The 16,744-nt window shown below is 44.9% G+C and overlaps 1 protein-coding gene across 2 annotated transcripts in view; it reads right to left on the bottom strand.

Annotated features, from left to right (window-relative positions):
* The window catches only part of LOC144128955 (fat-like cadherin-related tumor suppressor homolog), a 79,542-nt gene that overhangs the window by 42,936 nt on the left and 19,862 nt on the right, over nucleotides 1-16,744 (bottom strand). For both annotated transcript variants that reach the window (XM_077662786.1, XM_077662785.1), the window contains exons 12-16: nucleotides 15,533-15,834; nucleotides 12,593-13,102; nucleotides 10,129-10,297; nucleotides 6,778-6,981; nucleotides 2,338-2,946 (exon numbers count right to left, since the gene is read on the bottom strand). In XM_077662786.1, the coding sequence (XP_077518912.1) occupies nucleotides 2,338-2,946; nucleotides 6,778-6,981; nucleotides 10,129-10,297; nucleotides 12,593-13,102; nucleotides 15,533-15,834 (1,794 nt within the window). The remainder of the gene's footprint in view (nucleotides 1-2,337; nucleotides 2,947-6,777; nucleotides 6,982-10,128; nucleotides 10,298-12,592; nucleotides 13,103-15,532; nucleotides 15,835-16,744) is intronic.

Raw genomic sequence — 16,744 nt, 5'->3', positions numbered from 1 at the left:
GCTCTCTTCACACGAGGAAACAGGAAAAAATCGCATAGGGAGAGGTCAGGCGGATATGGCGGATGGGGAAGTACAGCAATGCTGTGCTTGGCAAGAAATTTTGTCACGCTGAGAGCAGTGTGTGGCCTTGCGTTATCGTGGAGAAGGCTCAATTGTCCAGATGCCCATAAGTCAGGGCGACGGCGTCGCAGTGCATCACGCATGTGTTGGAGCATGCGGATATAAAACTCCTGATTCACCGTCTGCCCTTGTGGGACAAACTCGTGGTGTATGACACCTGTAGCATCGAAAAAAACTATCAGCATCGCCTTTGTCTTGGTCTTCTGTCGCCGCACCTTTCTCGACGCCGGAGAGCTTGTGAACCGCCATTCGGCACTCTGCCTCTTTGTTTGAGGATCGTATTGAAAACACCATGTTTCGTCTTCAGCAATGGTGCTGTCGACGAATGCAGCATCCTTCTCTGCCTCGGAGAGCAAATCAGCGCTCACTGATGCCCACATGTCCTTCTGGTCCTGTGTGAGGGAGTGCGGCACAAGTCTGGCATTCAGCTTTCGTTTCCCCAAGTTCTCATGCAAAATTTGGTGGCATGTGGTCTTACTAATGTCGAGAGCATCTGATAGCATGCGGACTGTAATGGTGAGGTCTTGGTGTACGCTATCCCTGATCCGAGCCGTGAGGTTGAAGGGCGCCCCTGCCTTGTGTCGTCTTCCACCAGCGTTCTCCCCGAAACGAACCTCTTGTGCCACTCGAAAACTCACGCCCGCGATAATGTCTCGTTGCCGTAAGAGTCATGAAGGAGCTCATACGTCTGTGTGGCTGTCTTGCCAAGCTTAACACACAATTTTATGTTTACGAGCTGTTCGAGGTGGACGTCCATCTCTCCACATTCACTCACAGTAGAATGCACAGACTAGTGACAACGCATTTTTCTACATGTAGTGCCATCTAGCGGCTGCCACAGCAATTAACATAAATAGCTCAGGTTAGCCCGAAAAGATGGCGCTACACATACGCACCAGCATTTGTTTTGGGGAATCATTTCTAGAGAAGAAAATAAATCAGTCTCGAAACTTTACGGACAAAGGTTGTATATTCCAGCGGTTAAGGTGTCTATTTTATGATGTCCTCAAGAACTATCTCGACGAACGATCACAAGTTGTTATTTTAGACAAAATGATAAACCCACATGGTAAATGTCAACTGAAGGCCAGAGTTCCTCAGGGTTAGTACTATCACCTCTACTTTTCAATATAATTATTAATGATTTATCTGAGGTAATTGCAAAATGGTTTATATTTCAATACGCTGATGACTCTGTTTTGCTCTCAAAACATTTTTCTTACAACATGGCCATCTCTAATCTGTAGAAAAATGTACACAAAACAATAGCTTGGTTTGCTGATAACTGTTTAATGGTTAACGCCTCAAAAACCCAGCTCGAGCGCCTCAGATCCTCTTTAAAATTAACAGTAATAAAAGTGCCAATTTTTTTGCAGTCGCAACTGCCATTCCTGTCAGTGCATAACGGTTCCCTAATTGAACTCTGAAATACCTGAGATTATTCTTTGACCGTAATATGATGTGACACAGTTAGCTATCACATGTTTGTGATAAGCTTAAGAGCATAATGATGATAGTGAATTTTTATAGCGCAAAGGCATCTGCGGGCAAAGAGCATTATGGCGCAAGGTATTTTTGTTTGCTCAAGGTGGGGTCAAAGACCCATTTCCCAAGCCTTTCACCTTAAATAAGCCGAGCACCAGGCCAGGGGAAGCTTGTACCCATTGTATCACCGGTGTGTACCCGGCAGCACTGGGGATTGAACCTTGCACCTCCCGCATACGAGGCGGATGCTCAGCCACTAGGCCACAGCTGCGGTTATAAGCTTAGGACCACTGCATGGTTATTTTTTCATATTAAATATATCGTTCCACTTCAAATAACAGAAACTATTGTACATGTTTTGGTCTACAACACTCTTTGTTACTGAAACACTGGTCATGTCACTGATACTGGCATGTTACTGAAACACTGGCCATGAAATGAATATCGGTCTTCTTGACAACAACAACACTGAGTACGCATGCGTGTCAGCTGTCATCAAGCCTAGGCCGTTGTGTTCCGGATACAGTAGTGAAGTAATCTTTTCTAGATACCTCCCCGTAACAATATAGTTGCAAAAATTTCTATCTATACAACAAAACAGAGAGCTGTTTGTATTTAAGTACAAATGTATGAAATATTTTTTGGCCTCCCGTCAGTGAAAATGAACTGTATTCCTATATTTTGTCCAGCCTAAAGCGATTTCCTGAGATATGCACCATAAGCTGTGCCCACCTGTTGACCTGTTGATGGCAAAAAGCTGTGCCTCATTGCCAGCAACGATGGCATATGACAGCTGGTCAGAGATATCGGGGTCCAGTGCAACAAGCCGAGCAATAAACTGGCCTCGATGAGCCCGCTCGTCGACCACAGCTGTGTACGTCGGCTGTCCAAACACTGGCGGGTTATCATTCATGTCTATCACGGTGACCCAGACACGGGCTGTAGAGCTCAGAGGTACAGGGTGGCCAGCATCCGATGCCACCACCTGTAGCCGGTGCAGGGCTTGTGTCTCCCGATCAAGAGGGGCCCGAAGCCGCAGGACACCGGAACCTTCCAGGTGGAAAGTGGCACTGTCGTCGTCAGCCAGTCTGAGCTCCAGCATTGGTCCATCACGGTCACTGGCACGCAACTCCAGAAGCACGCTGGCCACAGGCGTGGATTCTGACACGCTCACATTGTACCAGGGCTGCTCAAAGATGGGGGCACAGTCATTGATGTCCTCCACGTTGATGGTGACGGGCACATCAGAGTGTGCACCAGTCACGGAGTCTGTGGCTCGGACCATCAGCTCATGCCGTGGTTGGCTCTCGTAGTCCAGCGACTCGACGAGGGACAGCACCCCTGCATAGAAGGGCAGGTAAAGCCTCACTTTTCTCAGTGCAAACCTTTTCACTCTAAAAAAATGCCCCACTGTCTGCTTGTTGGCCTCAGCAGTCAAAGCTGCAATTAAATAAGCACAAGAAACAGGAACATGTGGCTCCACAGTCTTGAGTAGGATTTAGTTATGCCTTCCTACTGTAAGTGTGTGTGTCTAACATGGATGCACATACGCTTTGACTGAAGCCCGGCCTTTCTCAAGATTGTGTGTGCGTGCATGCATGTGTATTTGTGTGGAATAAGCCTGCATCAATACAGAAAGCCACTGCATATCTGCAGGGCTAGCAGATCTGCTTTATCAGAAGTAAAAGAATACTTGACGTAAGCAACATTCAACTAGATGTCTACACCCAGATATGGCCAACAAAACAAAAACACGCACCACAAACATGTTGTAGACATGTTATACTTTATAAGGAGATCGTTACATCCCATGCAGCTTAAAAAATCTATGCTTCTCTGAGCCTAATGATCATCAAGAAAGAAAGACACCCCTCAAATAGCAGACAGCAGTTAAAAAAATTGTGCAGTTGACAGGCTCCTTTCATGCTTTCGTCTTTATAGCTGCACCCAGCCTTCCACTCTCAGTAAACAGTTCATTCATTCATTTATTCATAGGCTTATTTTTTTTTTTCACACAAGCGCACACAGCTTTGTGGCATGCTAGGTGGAAGCAAGCACAATACTCGTCAGTGCTTCAACATGTAAGCAAAAACTCACAGCATGCCGCACAAAAAAATTCAGTATCAGTGGTGAAAAAACAGCAGCAGGTGAGTGCTAGAACATGACACGCTTGTCCTCAGAGGAACTTTGCCGTGTGCTGCCGCGCTCCTCAAGCAGTAGAAGTGGACATTGTCAGTGCACACAAAGCCACAACCATAATTTGCATGCAGTGAGGCACCTCCATTGGAAGAACGTCGATGCTTTTGTCTCTACTAAGTGACTGCAGCACTGCTCTTGCAGCAGGCTTTGCGTGGAGACAGACAAAAAACAAGCATTGGCTTAATTCTTTTTCCTGTATAAGCCTGTTAGCTTCATTTCAAACACATGGCAATTTGGAGTCAGTTTGAGAACAAGCATCACAGCTGTGACATCAAAAACATTTATGCAGTCAAAAGGAGTTTATTTACAAGGAACTGCAGAGAGGTCAGCATTAGGTACTGTGCTCTGGCCGGCTTCTCTGCAAGGAATGAAAAAGAAGTAGAAGAAAAAAGGAACAGAACAAAGGATCATAACACAACATGAATACATACATGCTGATCCAAGCTATGGTGAAATTCCAATGCCATTTTGCACTGACCTCAACAACTGTAAAACCAAGCAGTTAGCTCCTGCTGTCCTTCTAGAACTCCAGGTGCCTCAGCCAGAACATAAAATTCTCATTGTTTCAACCATCAAAAGTACCAGAGGCAAAAAAACTGCCTGCCGCACTTAGTATGCTGTTGGCCCAAAAACTTGTAAGATCTGGTTTGGTTTTATGGTGTTTAAGCAACTCAGGGCATAAGGGGTGCCATAGCGGAGGACTATAGATAATTTTGACCACGGGGGTTCTTTAACGTGCACTGACATCCCACAGTACATGGGTCTCCAACGTATTGGCTCCATCAAAATGTGAACACCGCGGTCCAGACTGAACCCGCACCTTTCAGGTCAGCAGCCTAACACCGTAACAGTGAGCCACCATAGCAGCCAAAAAAGCTTATAATAAGTACTGCACACATTGTGGCTGAAAATGCATAGTAATGAGGTGCAGAAACTTAACCAAGCCCATAATTTCTTGGTCAAACCATTCACAGTTTGGTCATGAGCACAGAGCAGTGTCACCAAGATGTCAGCATTAAGTGCTTAATGCATGATGGTCAGGCATGTATAATGACCAGATGATAATCTTGCAGCATAGCTTGTCAAAAACAGCACGCAGATTCCAGCCTGGCTAATACAACCAGCCATACTTCACAGAGTAAAGGCAGCATAAGTGCAAGTCTGCAGTAAGCTCGAACAGCCTCTCTGGGTAGATAAAGAGCCCACGAGAGAGTAAAGTAAAAAGAATAACTACAGTTAAGAAGAAATACCATATATACTAAAGTAAGGGCTGCCTGCAAGTAAGGGCCGCACCGCCAACAAGGCAGCCGGTAATTCGGAACAAAAAAAGTCAGCCAGAAGAATTTTTTCATGCGTGCATAATTTTGCCCACGAGGCATGTTATGCTGGGAGCTGATGGATGTTAACTGCCTGTGACACATGGCAGTACAACCATGCACGTGTCGTCCCACACGCCGGGCTCCATTTGGAATCGTGAACATGCGGTGCCGCAGCACTGCTCTTGTGCTCTCAGCGTTCGCAGCAGAAAGGACAAAATGCTTTGCTGCGCAAAAACTCTAGAATGGGGTACACACCCACGCTAGCGGCTCGTTTCTTGGTGGCAATGTGCTGTCCGCCAGGCTCAGGCGTCGTAGCAGTGCGCCGTTTGCCCAGTGTCGCTAGGCCTAGCGCACTTCACATCGAAGCCGCACCAAAAGTGCTTTGAATCGAGTCATGGTTCACTATAAAAGGTCTCACCTTGTTACCAGTTCCACAACACACAATAACCTCACATTAAAATGGATGTATAATTGACTTCCACATGTCTTTGACAGCGAAGCACGCGGAAGAACAGGCCAGCTGAACACTACCTCACACTGACGACCATGGGTCGCACTCGTGGCGCGCCACTCCGAACCATCGGTCAATCGAGCTCCAGATCTTCGGAGGCTCTTGATCTTAACTTAGAATCGTGATGTCTGCCAGTAAACTGACCTAGCAATTTGTTTTACTTTATGCGGTTCATTCATGCGGTCGTCGACCACATGTTATCATCCATACTTTCAGTGCATTATGTATCTGCAGGATTCACCGGGACCGCGCTAATTCGTCATAAAAATGCGTGTCGCAGCATAAAAAAGGGACGCACAATCGAGGCTCTGCTGCAGTCAGAAATATTTTATGGTAAAAATGCCAGTCTCGTGCAAGGGCCGCACACTGTCAAAACCATGGAAAGAAAGTGCAAAGCTTAGACGCTATCATAGTAATGTGCCCAAAGCATATTCCTAACAGCCTGCCTCTACAGAGCTCCAACACTTCTCTACCAATCACCATGCATAGATATCGTCGTACAAGCAGAAAAGAAAAATCTAAAGCTTAAATTTATACAGTAGAGATTTCCTGCATAAACCGGTTCTCAGCTTTACTTCCAGATACTGTGTGACCAATTCTTAGTTAGTCCTCACTAACTTAATATAGCTGCAGCTATGACCATGTGACAAAGCATATTTTCAGTCAAGTAAAATAACCATTATCAGCTACTGGAGCAAGTTTTCCTGCCACACACAATAATAATGTTTACAAGAAATCAAAGATTCAATGATACCCTTAAACTCTCACTTACGCTGAGAAAGTATTTTTCCTCAGATGATAACAGCAAAACTTGCAAAAGCAAGTGGAGCCAAAAATGCTATGTCACTTCATGAGAAAAATGTGTTGGCTGTCATTAAACGTCGAAGCAGCTGTTGTTAAACGCCTATCATCTATTGACAGCAGTTTGGAAAACACTAGCAGATTAGGAATAGATATCTTTGCCTGGCAGAGTACATTAAAGAAATTGTATTCACCAAATTTGTTGTAACATTAAGAGCTGTAATCTGTTACAGAGCCTAAGCACGCCTGTAAAGGGCATAGTTTCACTGGCAAATTCCGTAATTTGTAGGCATGCACGAAGTCCTCATGTGCAAGTGACCCTTGTACATAACATAAACCCACCGGTAGCGCAGTCAATGGCAAACTGGTCACTGGCCAAGCTGAAGACGAGTGGGTGGGCACCCTCGGCTTGCACTGTTAGCAGTGCAGTCCCTGGTGCAGCATCCTCGGCCACAGATCCAGTGTAGAAATGCTGCCCAAAAGTGGGCATGGCTCGATCTGTCACCTTCACAGCCACACTAGCATGGCTCTCGAGAGGAGGACTCCCTGCGGGAAAAGTGATCCGTCACCAAAGACACTGCGTCTGTCCTCGGCACTCATTGCAGTCTTCAAAATGAACACTATTTGACTTAGCCAAAACGGATTTATTCCTGGGACATTTTTACCAATCCATTTATGCTCCAGAATACAACATCATAATCATCAGCCAAGCTGTGTCCCCTGCAGGGTAAAGGCCTCGCCCAATACTCTCCAATCATCCATCTTGCACTATCCACAGCTATCCATCCCAGCAAACTTCCTAGTGCCATCTCTCCATATGACTTTTGGCCAAAACCTACTATGTTCGTCTTTCCTTGGAATCCACGCTGTTACCCCAAAACACGAATGGTTATCTGTTCACTGCACTGCCTGCTCTGCCCAGGTCCATGAAGATGGCATGTGTAATGCTTCGACAACACACTACTAACTACCACAACACTGACATAGGTCGAGACAAACACGGCATGAAAAACAGACAGTTTCATGCTGTTACAGGGAGACATTACACACAAGACTTCACAGGACTACCCAATTTTCTGATCTAAAAATCACACCTGTATATATGTTGTACCCACCCCCCTGCAAATGCCAGTTTTTCTGAAGAAGATCACACACAGTGAAACTTCATTAATACGTTCTCAGTTCATACAATATTCCCAGTTCGAACAATCAAAATAATGGACATTAAAAATGTCCCATAGAGTTATACATTATTTCTCCCGCATAATATGTTCATAATATGTAATATGTTCCCGCATAACACGACTTCCCAGCTACTCCGTTTAAAATTTCTACAAACTGTGGTAGTATAATATGTTTGTTGACTAACCGCACATGTGCAAACATATAAGTGAGCCTAACGTGAGGGCACGCGACGTATACCTAGGTTGCACCAGTCTGTAAGTCGCATCTGTTCATTCAATAAATGTAAAAATACATTGAGGATGACTTCTTTAGACAGTGTGCCAAACATATATGCTTATGGCAGCTGATGAACTAGCTCTGGCCAGTATGCCTTCCTCCTGCGATCTGGCTTTTTTGTCAGAGTCATCGACCAAAGTACTCTTGTTGTTTTGATCATTTTTTGATCATGCGGAATTGTCTCCGTGCTACCAGGGTCCCGTTCTATAGTGCATGTTCAACGGCATACAACCTGAAATTTGCATCACAGCTCCTTCATCACATAGGTGATGTCATATTGAGCAATAACAATGCATGATGCATGCAACTGCAGACAGAAGTGACGCCAACAGAAATGACACCGAAATCCAAACTTTCGAAGCATCGCTGGACTGGATGCGGCAACATGCTTCACGCCATCACCACATACAGTTTGGACGAGGCGAGGCTGCGATTTTGCCCATAAAACAGCATTTGAAGAATAAGTTTTACATTTCTCCACATTCACACATCAATTTTCTTTTCAAACTTCGTTAATGAGCACAGGAAAATATGATGCTTCGTGAAACGGCAGTTTCACTATATATAAGCCGCACTATTGTATAAGATGCACCGATGAAAAATTCAGAAAAAAAACGCATGACTTATATGCCGGAAAATATGGTACAAAAAATTAGAGATCACTGCGGCTGCCCGCATTGGAAGAATGTGAAAGCTCTGACACCTCTTCGACACTGGTCGCCTTTCAAATTTGGCACCAAGGTTGTTTTCTCATTCACTTGATTGGTTATCGATTAACTCCGATTATACCCTTGTATCATCCTGGTAACCATTTCGAGTTTTCAAATTTTCCACCACGCTTCGTTCCCACCCACTCACTATATATCCGCCCAGGCAATTTACCTGTCCACTACCTTTTGTTTCTCATTAATTACCTAATTGCATCTAATTATTCATTCTTTTTTTCTCCCTCCTTTTATCTCCTAAATAGTTTCTAATTTTTCTGAACTATTTATCTCAATATAGTAAACATTTTGCTGCTATTTATGCGTCCATTTCCACTTTATCGTCCACTCACTACATCAACGTCTGCGCAATTTCGATGTTTTTTTACATTTTTGGCTCTAATCCACACATTATCCTCTTTTGATTACAACCACTCGTTTGATGCTACCTCTTCTGAATTGCCCGCAACTGCTGCAGACACATTTTGCGGACACGATCCTCGCCGACATAGCCTAGTAAAGCTTTCGATTTAAAAAAAAGTGTGAAACCTAGCTCCTGTTAAACCATAACGTTGAATAAAATCTGTTCTTTTGATGGCCATGAGGACAAACTGCAGTAAATGGAAGTAACTTCATCAGATATACGGCACAACCTGAGTAGTAAAAACTCACATAACCAGCACTACAAAGAGGCAGCACCGTGACCATGGACACCACGACATCAAAGCAAGCTTGGCCTTTGAAACTGATGTTTTTAAAGCACTGCAGATACTTCAAGGGCAATACTTGATTGGCTGCACCACACTTATAGCTATGAACTGTTGCACTATATCACATCGAGATTCCAAAAAATAATATGAAGAATATTAAAATTTTGACACTTGTAATTTTTTACATTTGTTAGCATTTCTGACTTCAAATCTTGTGACAGTCTGCGGGTTTTGAACTATTTACGCGGCCTAACCAATACTTCATAAAGTAAAAGCAGTTTGTCTTGCTTCTAGCTCCTGAATGCAGCAGGTGCCATTTCAGTTGAAAAGCATGTCACTCTGTGCAGCCATGCATTTGAGCTGATATTTAATTAAATAATTTTGATCATTTTGTTCATTAAAGTGCTCACACAACTGGCATGCTAAGGGAAGCTAAGGGAAGCTAAGAAAAGAGCACAAAAAGTCTAACAGCGTAGTAGACTCCTTAGCATGAAAAAAAAAATACATGTCAGACACCAAACCAAGCATAAGTATCACACCAAAAATTGTAGGTATGTACTTGTTTCAGTTTGCTATAACACCAAAAGAGTCATTCTGGAAATGACTAATATTTTACTTTCAAACCAGCACTGATAAAGTGTCTTGTATCAGAGTGACGGTAAAAAAACTGGTGACTGAGATCTCTGTTGGTTCTCCGTGCCAGAGCTCGTCATTTAAGTCAGAACCTGGAGCCAAAAGTGCTTGATAACAAATAAAAAACAAATTTCAACATGGCAAGCTAGTGCTGCAATACAACGAAACAGAAATGCTGGGCTCACCATGGTCACGAGCCACTAGCACCAGGGCAAGTTCGTCCCGACGACTAGGAGCTCGGAGCAGCCGGATTTCACCTGACTGCTCATCCACACCAAACGTCTGACCATCACCCTCATGCAAAAAGTAGGACACCTTGCCATTGGGGCCTTCATCCAAGTCAATGGCTTTCACCTGAAACATCATAAACACCCCAAAGATAATCCACATGTAAGAGCCCTAACAGATCTCGTTTGCAAGAAAATAAACATGCCTGGTTAAGCAACTAAATGACATCCATATTATAATTACACTAGGCCTGAAGCAGCCCCACAAACTCATGTCAGCAGTCCTATATGACCAGTCAGCTTTCACTCATGTTGCTATTATGCTTCATTTATTGCCGCTTGGCGACCATCTCTGTTCCTGACATCACATATTTTTTGAAAACGTTTATAAAGGAATTCACCTGATAGATGTTCATTATCTACCACTCTAGTCAGTTCATAACACTTCACACAAAGCCAGTTGACGGAGTATGCACTTCTTCAAAGCTGAGCTTAATGTGAACTCCATTGCCACAGAAAAAATAGAATCTGCCAAAACATTTACACAAACCTACGACGAAGTCAAACTTGTAGAACAAGAGTAATGGAGTGGACTGTGATAAGCGTTCCAGCAGAGAAGAGGCACAAAGGAAACACGGTGAAGACAATTACTTTTGAGTAGTGCACGGCAGTATCTTCAATTGAAGCTCAGCACTCCAAAAGACTCCCGAGCTCTTCACAGTTCCAAGAGGAAAAGTGAGCCACAAGAGCTCTTCTGCGGCCTCCAAAGCAACACCGCCCACTCCAAAGCCCACTTGAATCTCGCGACCCCGGGCAGTAACGTGACAAGAGTGCAAGAAGCTAGGACTAAGGAAATGTCAAAACATACAGTACTGGCTAGGTTCCACCTATTCACACCACACAGGGAAAACACACGATGGAACTTCATTAATTCAAATCTGCTTAATTTGAACTTCCACGCGACCCCGGGCAGTAACGTGACAAGAGTGCAAGAAACTAGGACTAAGGAAATGTCAAAACATACAGTACTGGCTAGGTTCCACCTATTCACACCACACAGGGAAAACACACGATAGAACTTCATTAATTCAAATCTGCTTAATTTGAACTTCCACGCGACCCCGGGCAGTAACGTGACAAGAGTGCAAGGAACTAGGACTAAGGAAATGTCAAAACATACAGTACTGGCTAGGTTCCACCTATTCACACCACACAGGGAAAACACACGATGGAACTTCATTATTTCAAGTCTGCTTAATTTGAACTTCCAAATCACTCAAACCAATGCTCTGGCCCTGTTAACATCAGGTGCGTTAAGAAGACTCACCTTAATTCGAACTCCGCGTAATTAAAACTAATTTTTGGCCCCTTTCAAATTCAACTTATTACAGCTGACTCTACTTATTGTCCGCAGTCCGCAGAACCGCACTGGTGCACACAAACTTCGTGGCAGTCTTCCGTTTAGTCCCCACTTTTTGCACTGCTTTGTATCCCCATAACGTATAAACTACAGTACATTGTCAACTTAACTCGGACAAGATATTTTAGAAAGTGGAGCACACAAGACTCTCATGACCCAAGCCTACTTGGACGACACGACCACAGATGGCATATTTTCAAAAGTGACCACACCCTATATTAGACGGCCTCTATGGCTAAAGCAAACCTGGATACCATTCTTATAGGCCAACAAACTGCAATGACGATGCCCAGAATGTAGCCTGGACAATGTCCCGTATAGTCTTGAATTCTCCACATGTGTACCTAAATTATACTAATCTCACATCAGTATGTAGCACTTGTATTTCAGCTTCAAGCACGAGTTGCTCGATTCCACTAAGGTCTGCCGCGTCTGACACTAGACAGAAACACTGGCACTGTACAAGGTGTCAGATGCACATTCATGAAATTTTAACAAAAGAAACAAGCCAGAACCACCATGTTGGAGAAACTCCCTGTTGGAAAAATTCTATGTTGAAGAAACTTCATGTAGGATACATACACTATGCTGTTTCTGCGACTACAGTGCTACTACCTACGCAGAATATTTATCTCAAAACCAGGCCTTTCTAGATTTCTCTGCAACTCAAAACAGAGATATGGAAGTAGACCTAACCCAAATAATAAAAAACAGCATGAATAGAAAATGAGAACACTGAAAATCACCACTGCACACAATGATAGAAAATCTGCATGCATCTTCTGCCTTAAGGCATGCATCTGCTCCCAAAACTTAAGCAGTGATGACAGCTCACCGCCTCAACTGCGAATACTTCACCCTGACCCTTATGAATCAAAATTCACTTCTGAATTTTTTTTTTACATCCCTCGTCCCATTACTCGTTTTCCGAAGCAGTGGATGGAAGTGAGGAGGAGTGAAAGCAATGCCACAACGGCTTCACAGACTGGACTTGCTACTCACTTTGAGCACGAGGTCTCCAGGCTGGGCATCCACAGTGATGGCCGAGTGGTAAGGCCGGTCGACAAAGATTGGTGCTTTATCATTCTCATCCAGCACGCGCACACGCAGAAGAGCATGGGCCACCGCACGGGCAGAGCGTGCCTCCAGAGCCAGCTCGTGGAAGGCACGCTCCTCCCGATCCAGGGGCGCCAGGCAACGCACAAGGCCTGAGTAGGTGCTCACTGCAAAGTGGTCACTCGGAGTCAGCAAGGAGAACCGCACGGGCTCCCCGACCGCCGTTCCAAGCACGGACAGCAAAGTCACCCGCTGCTCTGCAGGCTCGTTCTCGCGCACAGCTGCCTCCCATAGTGGTCGCACAAAGCGTAGGTGGCCTGTGTTGGCCCGGCCCACAGTCACCAGCACCAAGGTGGCTGTCTCAGACCGGCCGTCACTGGCTGAAATTAGCAGCCGATAGAGCCCTTGCAGGCCACTTGGTTCCCTCACGACCACCTCACCGGTGTCCGGACGCACCTGCAGGATTTTAAGGAGTCATGCTTTGGCAAAGGTGTGCATCGATAGCATTTGTCTTGAGCCCTTTCACTTCGCCGGCACAAATGTGTCTCTCACTGCAAGGCACTCGGCAAACCTGCAGCTGAGACAGTACTCACAGTGCCACTGCATCAGCACTCCTGATCATGTACGCAGTCAGAACTCCCCAAGCAATGTTCAGAGAGGTGGTTCCCTGGGGAGCAGACTGCCTCACAAGAGCAACAAAAATATATTGTTACGACAAAGTGGCACTGGAAGACGAAGTGGCCTCTCGCGTGAAAGGACGAACGAAGAGGAGGTTAATGCAGCTCCCTGTTCGTGTTGGTGCTCCCTGTTGGGAACTCTTTATTCTAACCCCCAACACTTGTAAATAAATGTAAATAGTATTTCCCTCTCTCTAAGCCAAGTCTGGATGTCGGCGTCATCGTCCCCAGAGAAGGGTCCAGGATCACAAGGGTGAGTGGGGACAACGGAGGACACCGATGCTGCCGAATCTTGAGGGGATGTTTCCGTCATTGTCGGTCGTAGTAGGTATCGTCCGCTACGTAGTTCCGTCTTGCCGCACCTCCACCAAGGATGTTGTGGGGAAATACTATTTACATTTATTTACAAGTGTTGGGGGTTAGAATAAAGAGTTCCTAGCAGGGAGCACCAACACGAACAGGGAGCTTCATTAACCTCCTCTTCTTAGTTCGTCCTTTTACGCGAGAGCCCACTTTGTCTTCCACTGCCACTTCGTCCTAACAATATATTCTTTTAACAGAGAGAGTGCTATCATGTGCTGCTTCTTAGAATTTCCGCATGTGGTCTGCACAGAACCACGGTGGCTGCACTTCATCTCACAAGTAGTTTGCAGCACTGTAGATACTACGGCTGGCTGAGCCAATCGGGATGGTGCAAACTCCATAAATGTGTTCCTCCGTACCCGTATTCACCGACTGGTGGCTCCACCTCTGGGGAGGAAGGAGTACCAGTAGTCAGCTGCTCTATTCTCACAGTAAGTGGCGCTTGGTGTCTCTGAAGCTCTTTTATTTTTTTCGATAGGAAGTGATTCGATGTGAAGTGATCTAAGGACTTTCAAGGCTAACAGCTTCGCCTGCTTGGGGAAGCAGTGTACTTTTAACAGATGATGCGGCGGAGGCACTGCCGCCTCAGCGGATGTCATGTTTGCGAATGGTGGTGCGCCACTAAAGTGAGCCTTAGCGCCACTTTGCAGCAGGCTTCCGCACAGCTGTGTCCGTGCGGGCTTTCTCTGTTAATTTAACCAGTGATTGAAATGCTCGCTGCATTTGAAAAACACCAGCCAAAACTACCTATTCAATTACTGTATTAATTGTTCGAAATTTCACTGTTCAGATATTCGAGGCACTATTTGTTGTATTCCTGCAGCCCTGATTGACCAAGAGAGCTGTAGGTTTTACACTGCTGCAAACTACTTGTGAGAAGGAACATACGGGTGTGTGAATGTCTGAAATTTCAAATATTAGTCGAATGTTACGCATGATGTTTTTACTCAATTCAATACCTGTCTCCAATATATTTCAAATATTTGACAAGACACGAATTCCCACGACAAATATAATATCCTCGAATGCATTCACCAGTATTAGCCCTCTAGTTCATTGCGAAGGTGTGGCAAGGCTTTAATTAAACACTGCAATACAGCAACATGGAAACTTTGCCACCTCATACCCAGCATGTGAAAATAAAAAATGCCGATGTAAAAAAAGTGTCTTCATTTCAATATTTGACATCTGATTTGCTATTTGAACCTACCTATCCTTATATGCAATCAGTATTTAAAATATTTGATAAATTCACACACTTCCAACGGTTCTTTTCTTTTTCTTGCTGAAGTGAGAACATAACCCACATGCCAGCCACTTTGGTAAAAGTTCTCAGTAAACTAAAACCAAGCGTAAACTAAGACCAAGCATTCTCAAACTGAATCCTATTAAACCCTTATGTTCCTTAGAATGTCTTTGGGCTCCCACAACCTCTGAATCCACACATGCCTCAACTCCCACCTTGCCCTCGCCAACTTTAAAACTATAGCCATAGTGCTGCTACTTATAGCTTACTGTTCTTCCACTATATACCCAGCCATTATTCATTGAGATTGGTCCTCTTTTTTAAGAGCCATGCATCTACATGCACTTTTTGCACGTATACTTGGCAGGAAGGGACAGAAGCCATGACATGCACGGTTCCTCAGCCCTTTTTGAGAGGCATTGGGGACTCCCCAAGGCTCTTCCTCAAGGAAGGGAGTGCACTTCTTTGTCAAGCCAATGTTATGCTTTTTTGGGTGCATCCCTAACATCACACATGATGTTGAAATAAAGGCATTCGTATTCGTAAAGTGATTGAGAACCACTAAACTGAAACCACAGGTCAGAAGTCTTTCATGCTCACCTCAAAATGCCCCTCGTGGTCCCCAGCCATCAAGGTGTACCGTAAGCTGGGCCCCTCCAGGTCCGGATCATGGGCGGCTACTTGCACCACGCGCACGCCGGCGTACGTTGGCAGCAGCAGGCTGGCATTGTATTGCTCATGCTCGAAGCGGGGTGGGCTGTCGTTGACATCCGACACGCGAATGCTGACCATGGCGGGCTGCTGAGCTGACAGTCGTGGCTGCCCGCAGTCCGACACCTCCACAGTGAAGTTGTACTCCGCCTGCAACTCCCGGTCGAGGGGCTGCACCAGGCTCAGGGCCCCTGCAGCAATGCACTCTTTAGGTGATGTTGCCCAAGCACTGCCACACCACAACAAAAAATGCCATGTTATGTTGTGTTATACAGCGTAATGTTTTGTCGTTTACAGGTCGGAATTTTTGTCCAAAAAGACAATATTTGTCTGAATCCTCTTATATACCTGCAGGAATAAAATAAATATTGCCGCGACTGGTTTCATACCCGCGGTGGTGCAACCACATCAGCTGTACTGGCCATTGCATGAGAGCACTATGTTGTCACCATAACCGATCATGCCTCGAGTTAAACTGCCCCCTTTCATGCTAAGCATTGCATATTGTCGTCTTCATCAACTTCCATCCATGCGCAAAAAGCATTATGAAGCCTCTGACACAGTCAAAAAAGGAAAGGAAACACGCAATACTGGTGCCCTGGGTCAGTGGACACCTCATTTGTGCTTTGAGCTATGTGGCAGTAGTGACAGAGATGTGCATTGCATGCATTGGAAGAAACGCAGCACTGGAGCAAAATGCATTGGCGTTGACAACACTGTTGCAGAAACACGGCACTTGAGCAATAGCCCGCCGGCATTCTATGGGTAAATTTACAATGACGATGAACAAGTTAAAGACTCATATGATTTAGAGGAGACAAGTAATGTGGTTGAGATTTTAGAACGAGCATTACAAGCCCACGGCCAACTCAGTCTGCTCCGAGATGGATAGCGCGCCTGGGCCTTCGCAGCAACAACATGTGGCAGTGGTGTCCATCTGCAAAAACCTGCTTTCGCACAACATTTCAGGCTTAGCAATGCTAAATTGCCATCAGTTTTTTTGGTTCTTATTTCATGAAAATTTGACAAATTCTTTAGTGTTTACTTCAGAGCACAACTTTAGTTAGTTTTTTTTAAGGCAAATATTATTTTGTACAAATT

This window comes from Amblyomma americanum, chromosome 4 (genome assembly GCF_052857255.1).
Source record: "Amblyomma americanum isolate KBUSLIRL-KWMA chromosome 4, ASM5285725v1, whole genome shotgun sequence".
In the NCBI taxonomy this organism is placed as follows: domain Eukaryota; kingdom Metazoa; phylum Arthropoda; class Arachnida; order Ixodida; family Ixodidae; genus Amblyomma; species Amblyomma americanum.
The sequence above is the reverse complement of the archived record's forward strand: the minus strand, read 5'-3'. Positions and strand labels throughout refer to the sequence as shown.